Source organism: Hyalella azteca, unplaced genomic scaffold (assembly GCF_000764305.2).
Source record: "Hyalella azteca isolate HAZT.00-mixed unplaced genomic scaffold, Hazt_2.0.2 contig2870, whole genome shotgun sequence".
Classification (NCBI taxonomy): domain Eukaryota; kingdom Metazoa; phylum Arthropoda; class Malacostraca; order Amphipoda; family Hyalellidae; genus Hyalella; species Hyalella azteca.
Window position 1 is genome coordinate 23,930 of NW_025933128.1, and position 12,433 is coordinate 36,362.

General features: G+C 37.7%; 1 protein-coding gene across 2 annotated transcripts; it reads left to right on the forward strand.

Moving 5' to 3' along the window:
- Positions 1-1,690: 1,690 nt before the first annotated feature.
- LOC108672657 lies at positions 1,691-4,548 on the forward strand. 2 transcript variants are annotated; one of them, XR_007157319.1, is made up of 3 exons: positions 1,691-1,851; positions 3,698-4,335; positions 4,461-4,548. XR_007157319.1 is itself a non-coding variant. In XM_018160359.2 (2 exons), exons 1-2 carry the CDS (start codon positions 1,695-1,697, stop codon positions 4,069-4,071), a joined length of 531 nt encoding a protein of 176 aa, XP_018015848.1. In that variant the 5' UTR covers positions 1,691-1,694; the 3' UTR covers positions 4,072-4,380. The 2 variants fall into 2 exon arrangements, 1 of the variants encoding a protein (XP_018015848.1); XM_018160359.2 differs by lacking the exon at positions 4,461-4,548 and having other exon boundaries at positions 3,698-4,380.
- The last annotated feature ends 7,885 nt before the right edge of the window (positions 4,549-12,433 follow it).

Genomic DNA, 12,433 nt, shown 5'->3' on the forward strand with positions numbered 1-12,433 from the left:
TGTTTTGATGCATTCCTTGTCTGTGATCTGGCTCAAGAGAATAGAAGAGTAAGAATCTAATTTTGGGTTGAAAATTTCCAATATCATTTGCAACTAAATACTCTCATTGATAGCATGCACTGAATTGTTGAGCAATGCAATTTTTGAAGCTCTGTGGTAACATAAAAGATTCATTCAAAAAGTAGTTATATGAATCACGTTTTTAAAGTATGGTGAACACCATTTTGACATGAAATAATATGCATTTAAAAATTACTTTTTAAAGACAACACTTCTAAAGAATACAGTGTCTCCAATGTTACACATCTGCAGTGAATTTCCAATTTTACTTCCATATATTTAAAAAATTAGTTTACATTTTTTTAATAAATGAAAAAATAATAAATTTTTTAATTTTTCAAATTATATATTGTGTCAATTGATTCATGCATTGTCTCTGACTTTACGCAAATGTACAAAATTTCAGATCAATTGGAAAAGTAGAAGTGTGTTATATATTGATTATAAGATTTATAGCAGACAGACAAACAAACAACAAGAAGTGAAGTTAAAGAGAAGTATTGTAATAAAAATAAATGAATTTAATATTAATAATAGTGATAATAAATATTAATTTATTTATTATTTCACTACTTCTTTGCTACTATTTACCCTAATTTACTTATATACATAATTCCTTGCCATTAATCTTGAGGTATTAATTGTATCTCTGCACCAGCTTTTGTAAGCCATTGTCAAAAAAGCCTGCTACCTGACTAGAAAATGAAACAATACAATTTCAAAAGAACACTTCTTGCGATGGCAAGAAACTTTTAAGCTAACAACAAAATTGTGAGTTGTCTGTTCTCTTTCACTTAACAGTCCACTTTTTCTATCAAATTGTTATTAAAGACTGAAGGTCTCTCACTTTGTTGTACATCATGAATGTTTTTGCTGCCATTTTTAAAGGCCCTAACCAATTTCCACACTATTCCATCCCTCATAACATTTTCTCCATGCACCTCACTGAGTTAGAGATGAATATCAACTGATTTATACCTTGAGCACAGAGAAGCCGTACAGTATTACAGCACAAACTTTACAGCTGGCAGGATTCTCAATATAGGTGAAAGAATTCAAAATTATGTAAACAGATGCAACTACAGGGTGTGCATGCCCTGAACAGCCTCTGCAGAGCTGCGGTGGTGTAATTTAAAATTGGTACTGATTCTAAAAAATGCCTTTTAATTATTAATGTTGCTCCTAAAATCTGAAGTGTCTGAATAATAAGTAAATTAACTTTATCCGCTGTTATCTAACTCTTTATACATTTCTTATTGTGTAAATCTTTCATTTAAGAATATGCATCTGCTTCACTTCTTTCTGTATTGGACATATATACAATTTTATTGGTTCAAAAATTAATTTATCTTGTGGTGTTCATTCTAGAATTTTAAAGTGCAATTCTAGAGATAATGCATACTCTATTTGTGGAACCTGGCTTCTTTATATTTATCTTGATATATATATTCTTGCTTCTAGGCAGAAATTTATGTACAAGCCTGAAGCTCTAAAAAATACATGATGGAAGTGATACAACATATTCGATCACATTTTAAAAAAATAATTCCGAGTTTAACTTATAATTCTGCCTTATAATTCTGTTCTTCTTGTCTTCCGTCTAGTATCAATTGATGAATTATTTTGTTTAAAGGATGATCAAATCCCCGGCCATGACGCTGTCAGTGATGGACTTCAGGTCAATGATGGTCCTACCGGAGTTTGAAGGCTTCAGTGCCAGCTACCTGCGGCGCATGGCGCGTGATGCTATTGCTGCCTGGGTGCCTCTGCCGCAGCGGCGCAACCTCGACGGTATCTTGCTTGTTTCCACTCTACTTGCTCCTTCCTACTCTCTAAATGCTATATCACTTATTGCTGCATGCCGCTGATTTAGTTTTACCCAACTGCATTGTACGCAGAACAGAACCGAATAGACTACACTGAATCAATGCTTCAACTATTTTAAAAAAACAATGTGGCATAGGCATAGTCGTCTCAAACATCTTCAAACAAAATAAGCACATAAAGCATACAGCCTGGGAAGTAATCACGCAATAGAAGGAACATATTTTAGCATGAACCAATCCAACATCTGAACTATAAATGAATAAAAAAACTGAAATTTATGTTTCTCAACTCTCTTCAGAGATACTAAAATATCTATCTATCTGATGTTAAGGTTAAAGTATAAATTTTAAAATTAACTTTGGGGGTAATCCTTATTGAAAGAACGAACTACTCTATTTACAATGCATCATAACAATGATAAAATTAGACATATACCGATGATGAGATAACATAATTAGGAGTGGTCAGCAAAAGTGGGACCAAGACACTCACAAAAATAAGTTTGGCTCTCCTAATGGTTGAATCCTTGGAGCATCTCCACAAATAAGACAGAGTAACAAATCACAGCTCTGTTGCTGGATTTTTTGGATGATCTCCATACGATCGCATCAAATGAGAAACCAGTGGCTAGGTAGCTGGTATCATAATACCAATTCCACTATCGTCGTGGTATGCCACTCATCCAGTCAGCCGGTAATGCCTGATATATTGTCAGTTTTCATCCTCATTTAGTGTATGGAGCAACTTTGATGGCTCTTTGCTGGTGAGATTTAGGGCGCTCTTCTGCCCTACTGATTATTGAATTGTTTGTGGCAGAAGAAGCATAAGCCAAGTCAGTAGAAATTGCTTTTGGCTTGAAATTATACAGAACCAATCAATTGAGGTAACTTAAGTATTGCCAATTTGTTTGTCTAGCATATCTTGTTATAATCCTGCGGCTACCTTGTGATAATAATTATTGTATTTAGTCAGCTGTTCACAATACCTGAAAACCGATATTGCATAATACTACCTTGACCTTACGGGAACGTCATATAATACTGCGAATGACTCCCAAAACCGGACCTGCAGCTAACAACGCAACACTACATGAAACTTGTACACATCACAAAAACTTTGCATGATGTTCCAGCATGTTGAAGCATGAACGTCTTGACTACAATGCGCAATTAATGATTAGCTGGACCATGGCTTGAAATTGCGAGCGCAGCATAAAAACATGACATGAAAAACAATTCCTGTTACAGAAAGGAAATTTCTGACACATTATGACGTGATACCACATGCACTCGAACATTACCTGAAAATACATATGGGGCACGCAATATCCTGCAAGATAGTGTGTCAAAATCTTATTTGGTTTGGTGTGTCAAAATCTCACACAGGCAGTGAAACACAACTCCGTGTGCGAAACACAGTGGTTACATTAATATATTGTGCATCACTGTACAATCTATGCAAGGCTTGTCAATCAATGTTTTAGCTGTTAGGTATTATTAACGCTGTTCCTTCTGCACCATTCCGTGGAATTTTTCTTTGCTGGCTCTGTTCGATGTTTCTGCATTACATTTACTTTAATACTGAGTCCTGAAATTAATGTACGTTACCTCTCCTGTCTTGTAACAGAATTGCTTAATTCACAGATGCACATTTATGTTGCAGTTTTCAGAACCTTGTTGGACATTAATTTTAGTGACGAATTTGTTTAGTCTATCACTGCAAACTTCAATTATTCTCCCTAAACCAATTTTTTACCATTGAGAATGTTCAGTTTCATTTATTTGTAACCAAGTCTTTTTGTGCTGCACAGACTCGCTGGACTACCTAGCTACTCACATCCTGCCAAAGCTCGAGCGCAAGCTTGACAACCACTCCAGAGTGTTGAAGCAGATTAATCTCTACCGAAGTGCCAAGCTTGCAGACGCCATACCCGAGTATCTCGACGAATACATCAAGCGAATGTTCGCTACTGTGCCGCTGCATCAGCTTGACATCACTGAGCCTGATGTCGAGGATCCGGACCTTGAGGACCCTAACCTCCTGGATGGCTTGGATGATGACGACCTCAAGTTAAAGAAAGAAGATTGCGATTTGTTTAGTGATGATGACATTGATTCGCAGAAAGATGATTGCGAGTTGTACGAAGATGATGACTTCGAGTTGGGCGAGAGCGAACACCACTAGGATGAGGGTTGTATTGCGAGTTGTATGATGACAATGTTTTACGTCATCTTACGACCCATAGGATGATGATAATAATGTCAAGTTGGAAGAGTTGGATGAGTGTGATGATGAGTCGAACAGTGATTGTAGTATTGTAAGCCCATTCCGTACTACTGACAGGCATGCAACCTTTCTTTGAGCCTAGTCATAGAATTAGAAGCACTTCGTCCTGTATGTCCCTGCGAGGTGGTCTGAGCTACTTAGGCTGCAGAGCACGACTCTAAGGTATGAGTTTGACGAGGTTAACTAGTGTTTTCTATATTTGTTATTAGTGAAGGTTATATCGTGCTGATATAGTGAGATTAATCATTCATTTGTGTTCATTGTAAGTATTGTTGTTCGTCCTTTAGGGCACAGCGGAGTCCTTCTCCTCTCGCGACTCCTCTCATTATGTCGCTACTCTCATTATTGCCCTCAGATAACTTTATGCGCCTCTTGACTTAATAGTTTGGATAATTAGACTTGTAAAGATGTTTTGTTTATTAAAACCAATAATGTTGAACCTTTCTTGAACCTTGAGATAACAATCTCTCAATGATGATCAACTTTTAAAAAGCTGACTGGCTCGCCTACACGGCAGCCATCGAAGCGGCTCTCGAGATGGTCCCTCCCCCCACCTCGTGTGGCGGATAGTCGACCTTGAGAGAAGTCCTGACGACCGCTGCCAGACAGCATATTCCTGCCGGATTCCGCAAGGATTTCTCCCCATCAGTCAACCCTGGCACCCGGTTGCTCAACGAGCAACGGGATGACATCAGGGCGCGCAACCCAACCGACCCTCGGCTCCCAGAACTAAACCTGGAAATCGGCATCTCCATACAGGCCCACGCCAAATCGGGACGAATATCCCCTCGACAGGGACTTCTCCCCTTTCACCCCCGACATGATGAAGCTCGCCATCGCAGCCGCCAACAACTCTTCCGCTCGGGGTCCTGACGGCCTCACGGTTCTTCATCTTAAGCACCTCGACCCGCGTGGCCTCCAGTTCCTTACCCGTATTTTCAACATCTCCGTCTCTACAGCCTCTATCCCATCCAATTGGAAAAATTCAATAATTATTCCAATACTCAAACCGGGCAAACCTGGAAACCAGGGCTTCTCATACCGCCCTATCTCCCTCCTCTGCCCTGCAGCCAAGATCCTAGAACGTCTTGTGCTCCCTTACATCTTGGGATATCTCACCACCGTCCCCTCGCAACACGGTTTCAAGCCGGGACACTCCACTGTAACCGCCTTCCTCCCGCCCACGCATCAGATCGCGATGGGTTTTAACTCTCCAGTAAGGCATGCACTATCTCTAGGCGGGTGGATAGCTAGAGGTCAGCATAGCCCAAGTCCACAGTGCAATTCATATACCTTCCCGAGCGTAACGCAGCCGGGCATCTTCAGGCTTTTGACACAAAGCGCCCACCACAACAGCACCGTTCAGTCACAGGCCGCAGCGCATACAGGCCGGAGCACAACCAGCCGGAGCGCAACAGGCCCTACCGCAACAGCTACTCCTAACGTAACTTAACCTAACCTAACCTGCGCCGCCTGTTGCGGTAGGGCCTGTTGCGCTCCGGCCAGTTGGGCTCCGGCGCTGTGAAGCAGTGGCTGTGTTGTGCAAAGCGGATTTACTGTTAGCCGGAGTTACCCACAGCTCATTGATCTGAGGCTATGTGTAGATATTGCATGCTGATGTTTGGCGTTGGGCCCAGGGCCTGTTTACGAGTCAATTTTGTTACCCACGGCTGCGCTCCCGTGTGTGCGACGTATGAACTTTATTGCCAACATGTGAATAAACTCAGCTTTCTTGAGTCATGAATCCGTTATTGAGACCTTGAGGGCCGGGGCTGCTCGTGAGGTCTGGTGCTGGGCAGTCATTCCTGCATGTAAGTTGATTTCTTTTGAAACACTCGTAGTAATAACAATTTATTATTGAATATGGCAATAAATTAGGCATAAAATGATAGTAAAAAAAATAAGACTGCGAATATTTATCACTTGGATGCATATCTCATGCGCAACAGCTCAAACTGATTCAGTTACCCATCAATAAATAAGAAGTGTGACTAATTGACATATTTCGAGCATCGACCTCATTGTCGATAACACAAATATTTCGATGAAACATTTTCACTTATAAGTACAATTCGTCAGAAAAAAAATCAAAGTAATGAGTTTTCAAAGTACAAATTGTTTTTTATACGTATGTACAAGACATGTATTGACAATATTAACCGACCAAACACGACATTTGCCTCTTTAGAAAAAGGGGAATTTATTTCTGTTATATATATATTTTGTAGCTGATCAGCTAGAAACTGAAAATATACCTAGTCCTGTCGCAGATGGATGTCCATATCCGCCGATATGCATGAATTTATTAGGATGAATCTTTATGGTGATGGCGAGCAAGCGATCTGTCACGTCTGTCTTTCACTCTCAACCCGCCAATTGTATTTGCTTAGTCAAGCCATGCGTGTATGAACATATAACATCAAAGAGAATATATGTAATGTGGATCTTTTAAAAGCGTTATCTCAATAAGAGTTATTTCAAAGAAGCATTAGAGACTACCAGCCCAACGTTGCTCGGAACACATTTGAGACTTGATATATGAGAGTCCCTTTCTCTCTCCTATAATTCTGAGTGTAATTATCAGCATATAATACAGTTAATTATAGCAAGTCCCTTTCTCTCTCCTATAATTCTGAGTGTAATTATCAGCATATAATACAGTTAATTAAAGTTTTATTTTATGCAAGTGAGCAACTTTGACATCTCCTCCGTGAATTACCATAATACATTACGACAGGATTTATCGTTTTTTTTATACCTTGCCCTCTATGTATAGCTCTATTCATAAAAATTTCGGCAACAACATGCAAGTTCGTATAAGAAACGATATCATGATATTTCGCCCGCACCAATCTTTTCAATAGCTGTTGCTCCAGGCGTCCAAAATTGAATAGGTACCAAAACGGCAGAATAATTCCTGTATATTAATTTAAGGTTGACTTGAGACCGGATCGCCACGACTGAGCATGCGCGTTTTTGAGCTATGACTAAGCTATTCCACAACAGCAGCCAAACCCAATCCGCCATTGTCGACAGTATGTATATTCATTAACCTTTACCACAACAAGCACATACATCATGTATGTGTGTGTTTCAGTGCAGAAAATTGCTGAACACGAAACAATTTTTTCTCTGTAATATGTAATAATTTTCTTGTCACGACCGCATGATATATGCAACCATCAGTCGGATGTGCTGCGATGCCAGAAAGCTAATGGCGGAATTATTCGTAAATTTATCCAGAGAAAAACATGCGTTTAAAAATTACTCTTTTCGAAGACAGCACTTCAAGAGAAGCCAATGTCTCCGATGTTACACATGTACAATGAATTTCTAATTTTATTATCAAATATTAAACAAAATAATTTCAATTTTTATTTCCAGAATTTAAAAAAATTTACATTTTTCAAAGTTATTTATTCTGTCAATTGATACATGCATTGTCTCCGACTTTTCGCAAGTGTGCAAAATTTCAGATCGATTGGACAGGTAGAAGTGTGTTAAATATCGATTATAAGATGTATGTAGCAGACAAAATTTTGTTTCAATTTGTTTAATTTCATAAATAAAATTTTTAAAATTTTCAAAATTATATATTTTGTCATTTGATTCATGCATTGTCTCCAACTTTACGCAAGTGCGCAAAATTTCAGATCGATTGGACAGGTAGAAGTGTGGTAAATATCGAGTATAAGATTTGTAGCAGACAAACAAACAAACAACAAGGAGTGAAGTTAAGGAGAAATGTTGTAATAATATACGTTTAAAAATTACTTTTTAAAGACAACACTTCCAAAGAATCCAGTGTCTCCAATCTTAAAGACGTACCATGAATTTCTCATTTAATTATCGAATATTAAAAAAATTAATTTTTCAATTTTTTTAATATATAATTTTTTTTTTAATNTAAACGCACAAAATGTCGTTAAAAAAACTTGAAAATCCTTAAGTTTTGCTCTAAGCATGAAAGCAATACATATTACATGGTCATAATAATCTAGTTTTGCCCCTAAATCCACGAGATAGATTGTGGAGTCCATAGTTATCCCATACGAGTGATATGACCGCATACAACGAAACAGTTTCCCATCGAATCTATTCTATGATATTTTGTAGAAAACAGAGTTCTATGGCATACACGTATATTATGGACGTTGGATGTATGGAATGGAATTTATTTATGGAATTAAATGTACCTCAAAGTCCGGTAATCGAAATATTCATTTAATTTAGAAAGCTTTTGCCGGTAGTGCCATCATCTTCATTTGTGTTGCTGAAGTCGGCCTAACAGGTCACGGTTTCGCTCGCTTCCTTAGATTTCGAAACCTTAGAGTAAGTGAATATATTTATTTTCCTACATTTAACTGTGAAATTTTAACCTTAGCAAATTTTCATATAAATGGATATTATAATTTATGGTATAAATTTAATGGAAGCAAGCAGCACGATACATTAATTGTATTTGATATTTTAAATTTCGACATAGTGCAAATTTTTTAAATTCAAAATTTTTTCAACGTATCAAATTTTTTCATAGCATAATGGTTGAAACTTATTATACACGCATGAAAGCTGCTATAAATTGTTTATTAATGTGCTAATTGCTTATTAATAATCATGTAATTGCAAGATTATTTTTGTGAAATTGATTATTTTGATTGTGTTGATTATCCGCTGTTTTTCTCGACAGCAGACGACTGACTGACTTGACTGACACTAACTGACTTGACTGAAACTTTACTGACACTGACTTTACTGACTGACAATGACTGATTTCACTGACTGACTTTACTGACTCACTGACTGATACTGACCGACTGACTGACTTGACTGACACTGACTGAGTTTAGTGACTGATACTGACTGACATGACTGAGACTGATTGACTTTACTGACTGGACTGACTGACTGACGGACTGATACTGACTTTACTGACTGATACTGACTGACTGACTGACATGACTGAGACTGATTGACTTTACTGACTGGACTGACTGACTGACGGACTGATACTGACTTTACTGACTGATACTGACTGACTTGACTGACTGACACTGACTGACTGACTGACTGACTGACTGACTGACTGGACTGACTGACTAAGCGACTGGGGCGGCCGCACGAGGTGCCGCAAAGACCACTTCTCGAGCGTCTGGCAACAGCGCCGCATAAGTGGCTATGATCAGCCTCTTCGCGTTCACGCTACGCTTTACGAAAATATCTCCAGGTGGAGATAAAAAGTAGGCAGACATAGGAATATAGATGTATAAAGGCATGTATGGATGCAACTATATACTCTGAACTGGCCACACTGCCCACCCAGTGTCGGCATTGGCCAGCCATTTTTAGCGCATTTTCTCATTTATGGAAAAATGTCTCGCCATGTCCGTCGGCCTGTCTGTCTGTCCGTCTGTCCGTCCGGCTGTCCGTCCGTGACCTCAAGTTTTCGTCGACGAGAAAATGCGTTCTCTGTCACTCACTGCAGTGAGTACTGAGTTATATTTTTGTCTCTAGAATAGATATCTTAGGTACATTTTGAATTTCATGGAAGTAATGCAGCGTTGCGTATGAATAAATATTCCGATTAATATGCCAAACTAAAAAGTCATTTACAATTGAGTTTAGAACACCATGCGTCTAAAATAAGCTAGTACAACTTCATCTTCCGTTTTCTAAGAAACACCACAGAAGATATTTGAGGAGAAACCACTTCTTTTCGTTTCATCAAGCGCGGTGCTATTGGCACTCAACAGAATAAACAGATGGCACTTAGAATATCAGATTTGTTCATCTAGCTTGCATAATGAATANAATAACATGAAGTTGCCCTCAACCTCCCCTCGACGTCCAGGCTGTTGATTACTATTGTTGACATTAAATTCTTGTATTTTCGACGTATAAAATAACAAGTTTAATTGCTGTTCCGTTAAGTACAAACTTACTAGTTGATTTGGGGCTCGTGAATCAGACTTGGATGATTCCGACCAATAGAGACAACTAATATTGATTTAAAGTATTACTTTAGATGTGAACGTTTCTTTTCCAGCATATCAAATCGTGAATCAGACTTGGATGATTCCGACTAATAGTGCCATTAATATTAATTTAAAGTATTACTTTAGATGATGCACGAATTAATTAATTACCTAATATTTATGTAACATGGCTACCAGGTTGTGCGCATAATATTTTTATATCCTATATGCGTGATTATTATTAGTTTATGTGTAGCGTAATTCAATGTCATTATAATCTCACCCGCAGTGAAAATAGCAACTCTTCTCTATAACTCACTCATAACGCACTACTTCACTTTTACGGCGGCACAGTATCAATATGCCCTTTTACCCATAGGGTAATTTAGGACACAAAAAATTTATATAGGAATTTTATATAAGTTTTAAACATAACTAGAATGGGAGAAGTGGTGGTCGTACAGCCACTACTGAGCATGAACGACTTTTCTCTTTTTTGAAGCCTAACTAACCTATTTGCATCATTTGGTCGACTGTCGCTGACCCTTTTCTGCAGTAAACGCACTATGACCGTTCAGTAGCTCCACTAGAGAGTAAAAAACTTTTACATCTAAAATATGCCTAAAAATAAGTAATGTGCTTCATTTGTTATATTTTCTAGATAATAATAAGACATCTCATATTAAAAGTTCAAATAGACTTACAGCGGCCGTTATGTATGAATAGAATTTCTCACTGACTTCAACCTCATGCAAATCTTTAACAAAGCAGCAACTGTGTATTAAAATAGTTCGAATTTACCTGAAATTTTACCGACCCGCTGAACTGTGAAATAATTTATGCGTTTCATTATATTAAGGTCTAGATGGCGGGTATGTTACCTGTTGGTTTAAATATGTTACCCCGCCACCACAATCCGTAGCCATGTGCTCTATGATCAGGAAGAAATAGTCCACGTAGTCTACGGATAACTTTAAGGAATTTTAGACCTATTCTACTTAGATGAATTATTCTTTCCTCCAAGTGAAACGTGTTACCACAGCACCCGCCACCTTTCTTCCAAAATAAGAAGAATTGAGATCCTGTTATAAATAGTCAATTAAAAATGTTATTTGCATACTAGAAAAAAGTAATTGCATATAACAATTGTTATATGTAATCATTGTTGTAGGCCTTTAAGGTCGTAGAGGACAGTAAATGAACACGCGGTTTCGTCGATGCTTATTGACCGGTTTCTGGAAGTCAATACAAAATCATAGCATAATAAATCAATCGAAAAAATCTATATATAATAACAATATTGATGTTCATGACAAATCAGAAAAATAAGCAGGAAAATCTTACCAAATTACAGGCGGCTCGGCACGTGAATGTAGCTCAGGTGACAGACGAATAATAAATGAGTTGGCGAGCACAAGAAAGCTTTTACTGTAGAGTAGTCGGCCTAAAAGAAATGAGGAGGCTTTCAATGCTTTTAAAATATGTCCTGACGAAAGCGTAAAGCCCTAAGTTAAGACATAAATACGATCGAACAAATTAGTAATTGATGTGGCTAGTGTCATTATATAGATATAGTTTTGAATCAGATAAAAATGACAAATAACTAATTATGAGGACTTTGTCTATTAATCCAGCGGATTAATAAACAATATCCAGCGGATCTGCCTGCCAAATGTTTGCATACAAACTTTTTACATTTCACTTTACCATTACAATTTTAACATTAACATCACGTTAGGTTTGGTGCTTGTAAGTTCATTAACCGCACTTCAAATATTACTGATTTAATGATCAGCATTTATGGTAGCGGACTAATATTATTTCTTGCTGTTCTACTGTATATAAATCCTCGAAATGGCGAATAATAACTATTATTACTGATCGTGAAATTATTACTCGCAGACCTGAAAGTGCTTGCAGATATAGCGCGATTACTTATCACCACTTTACTACAAATTAATCAAATATTCATCTTACTACAGCGTGAAGCTTTATTTTGCACCTATTCAACAAATCATAATAATAGCGGTATCAATCACATGTAATTATAATTTTACGCGATCATTTTTCGGCTATAATAGTAACAAGTGTTTTTCTATCATAAGCATTGACTGAGCACGTAAGAAATTTGCCGTGATTTGAAGACAGACCTCTTTATTCGCAGCATACCCCGAACCCTCTCATGGCGTTAGTTACATTGAACACTTTTCCGTTCGACTTTGAATATTCTTGCACCGTGGCTCCATCTGAAATTCAGATACGAGAATGAATTATATGCCGTTTAC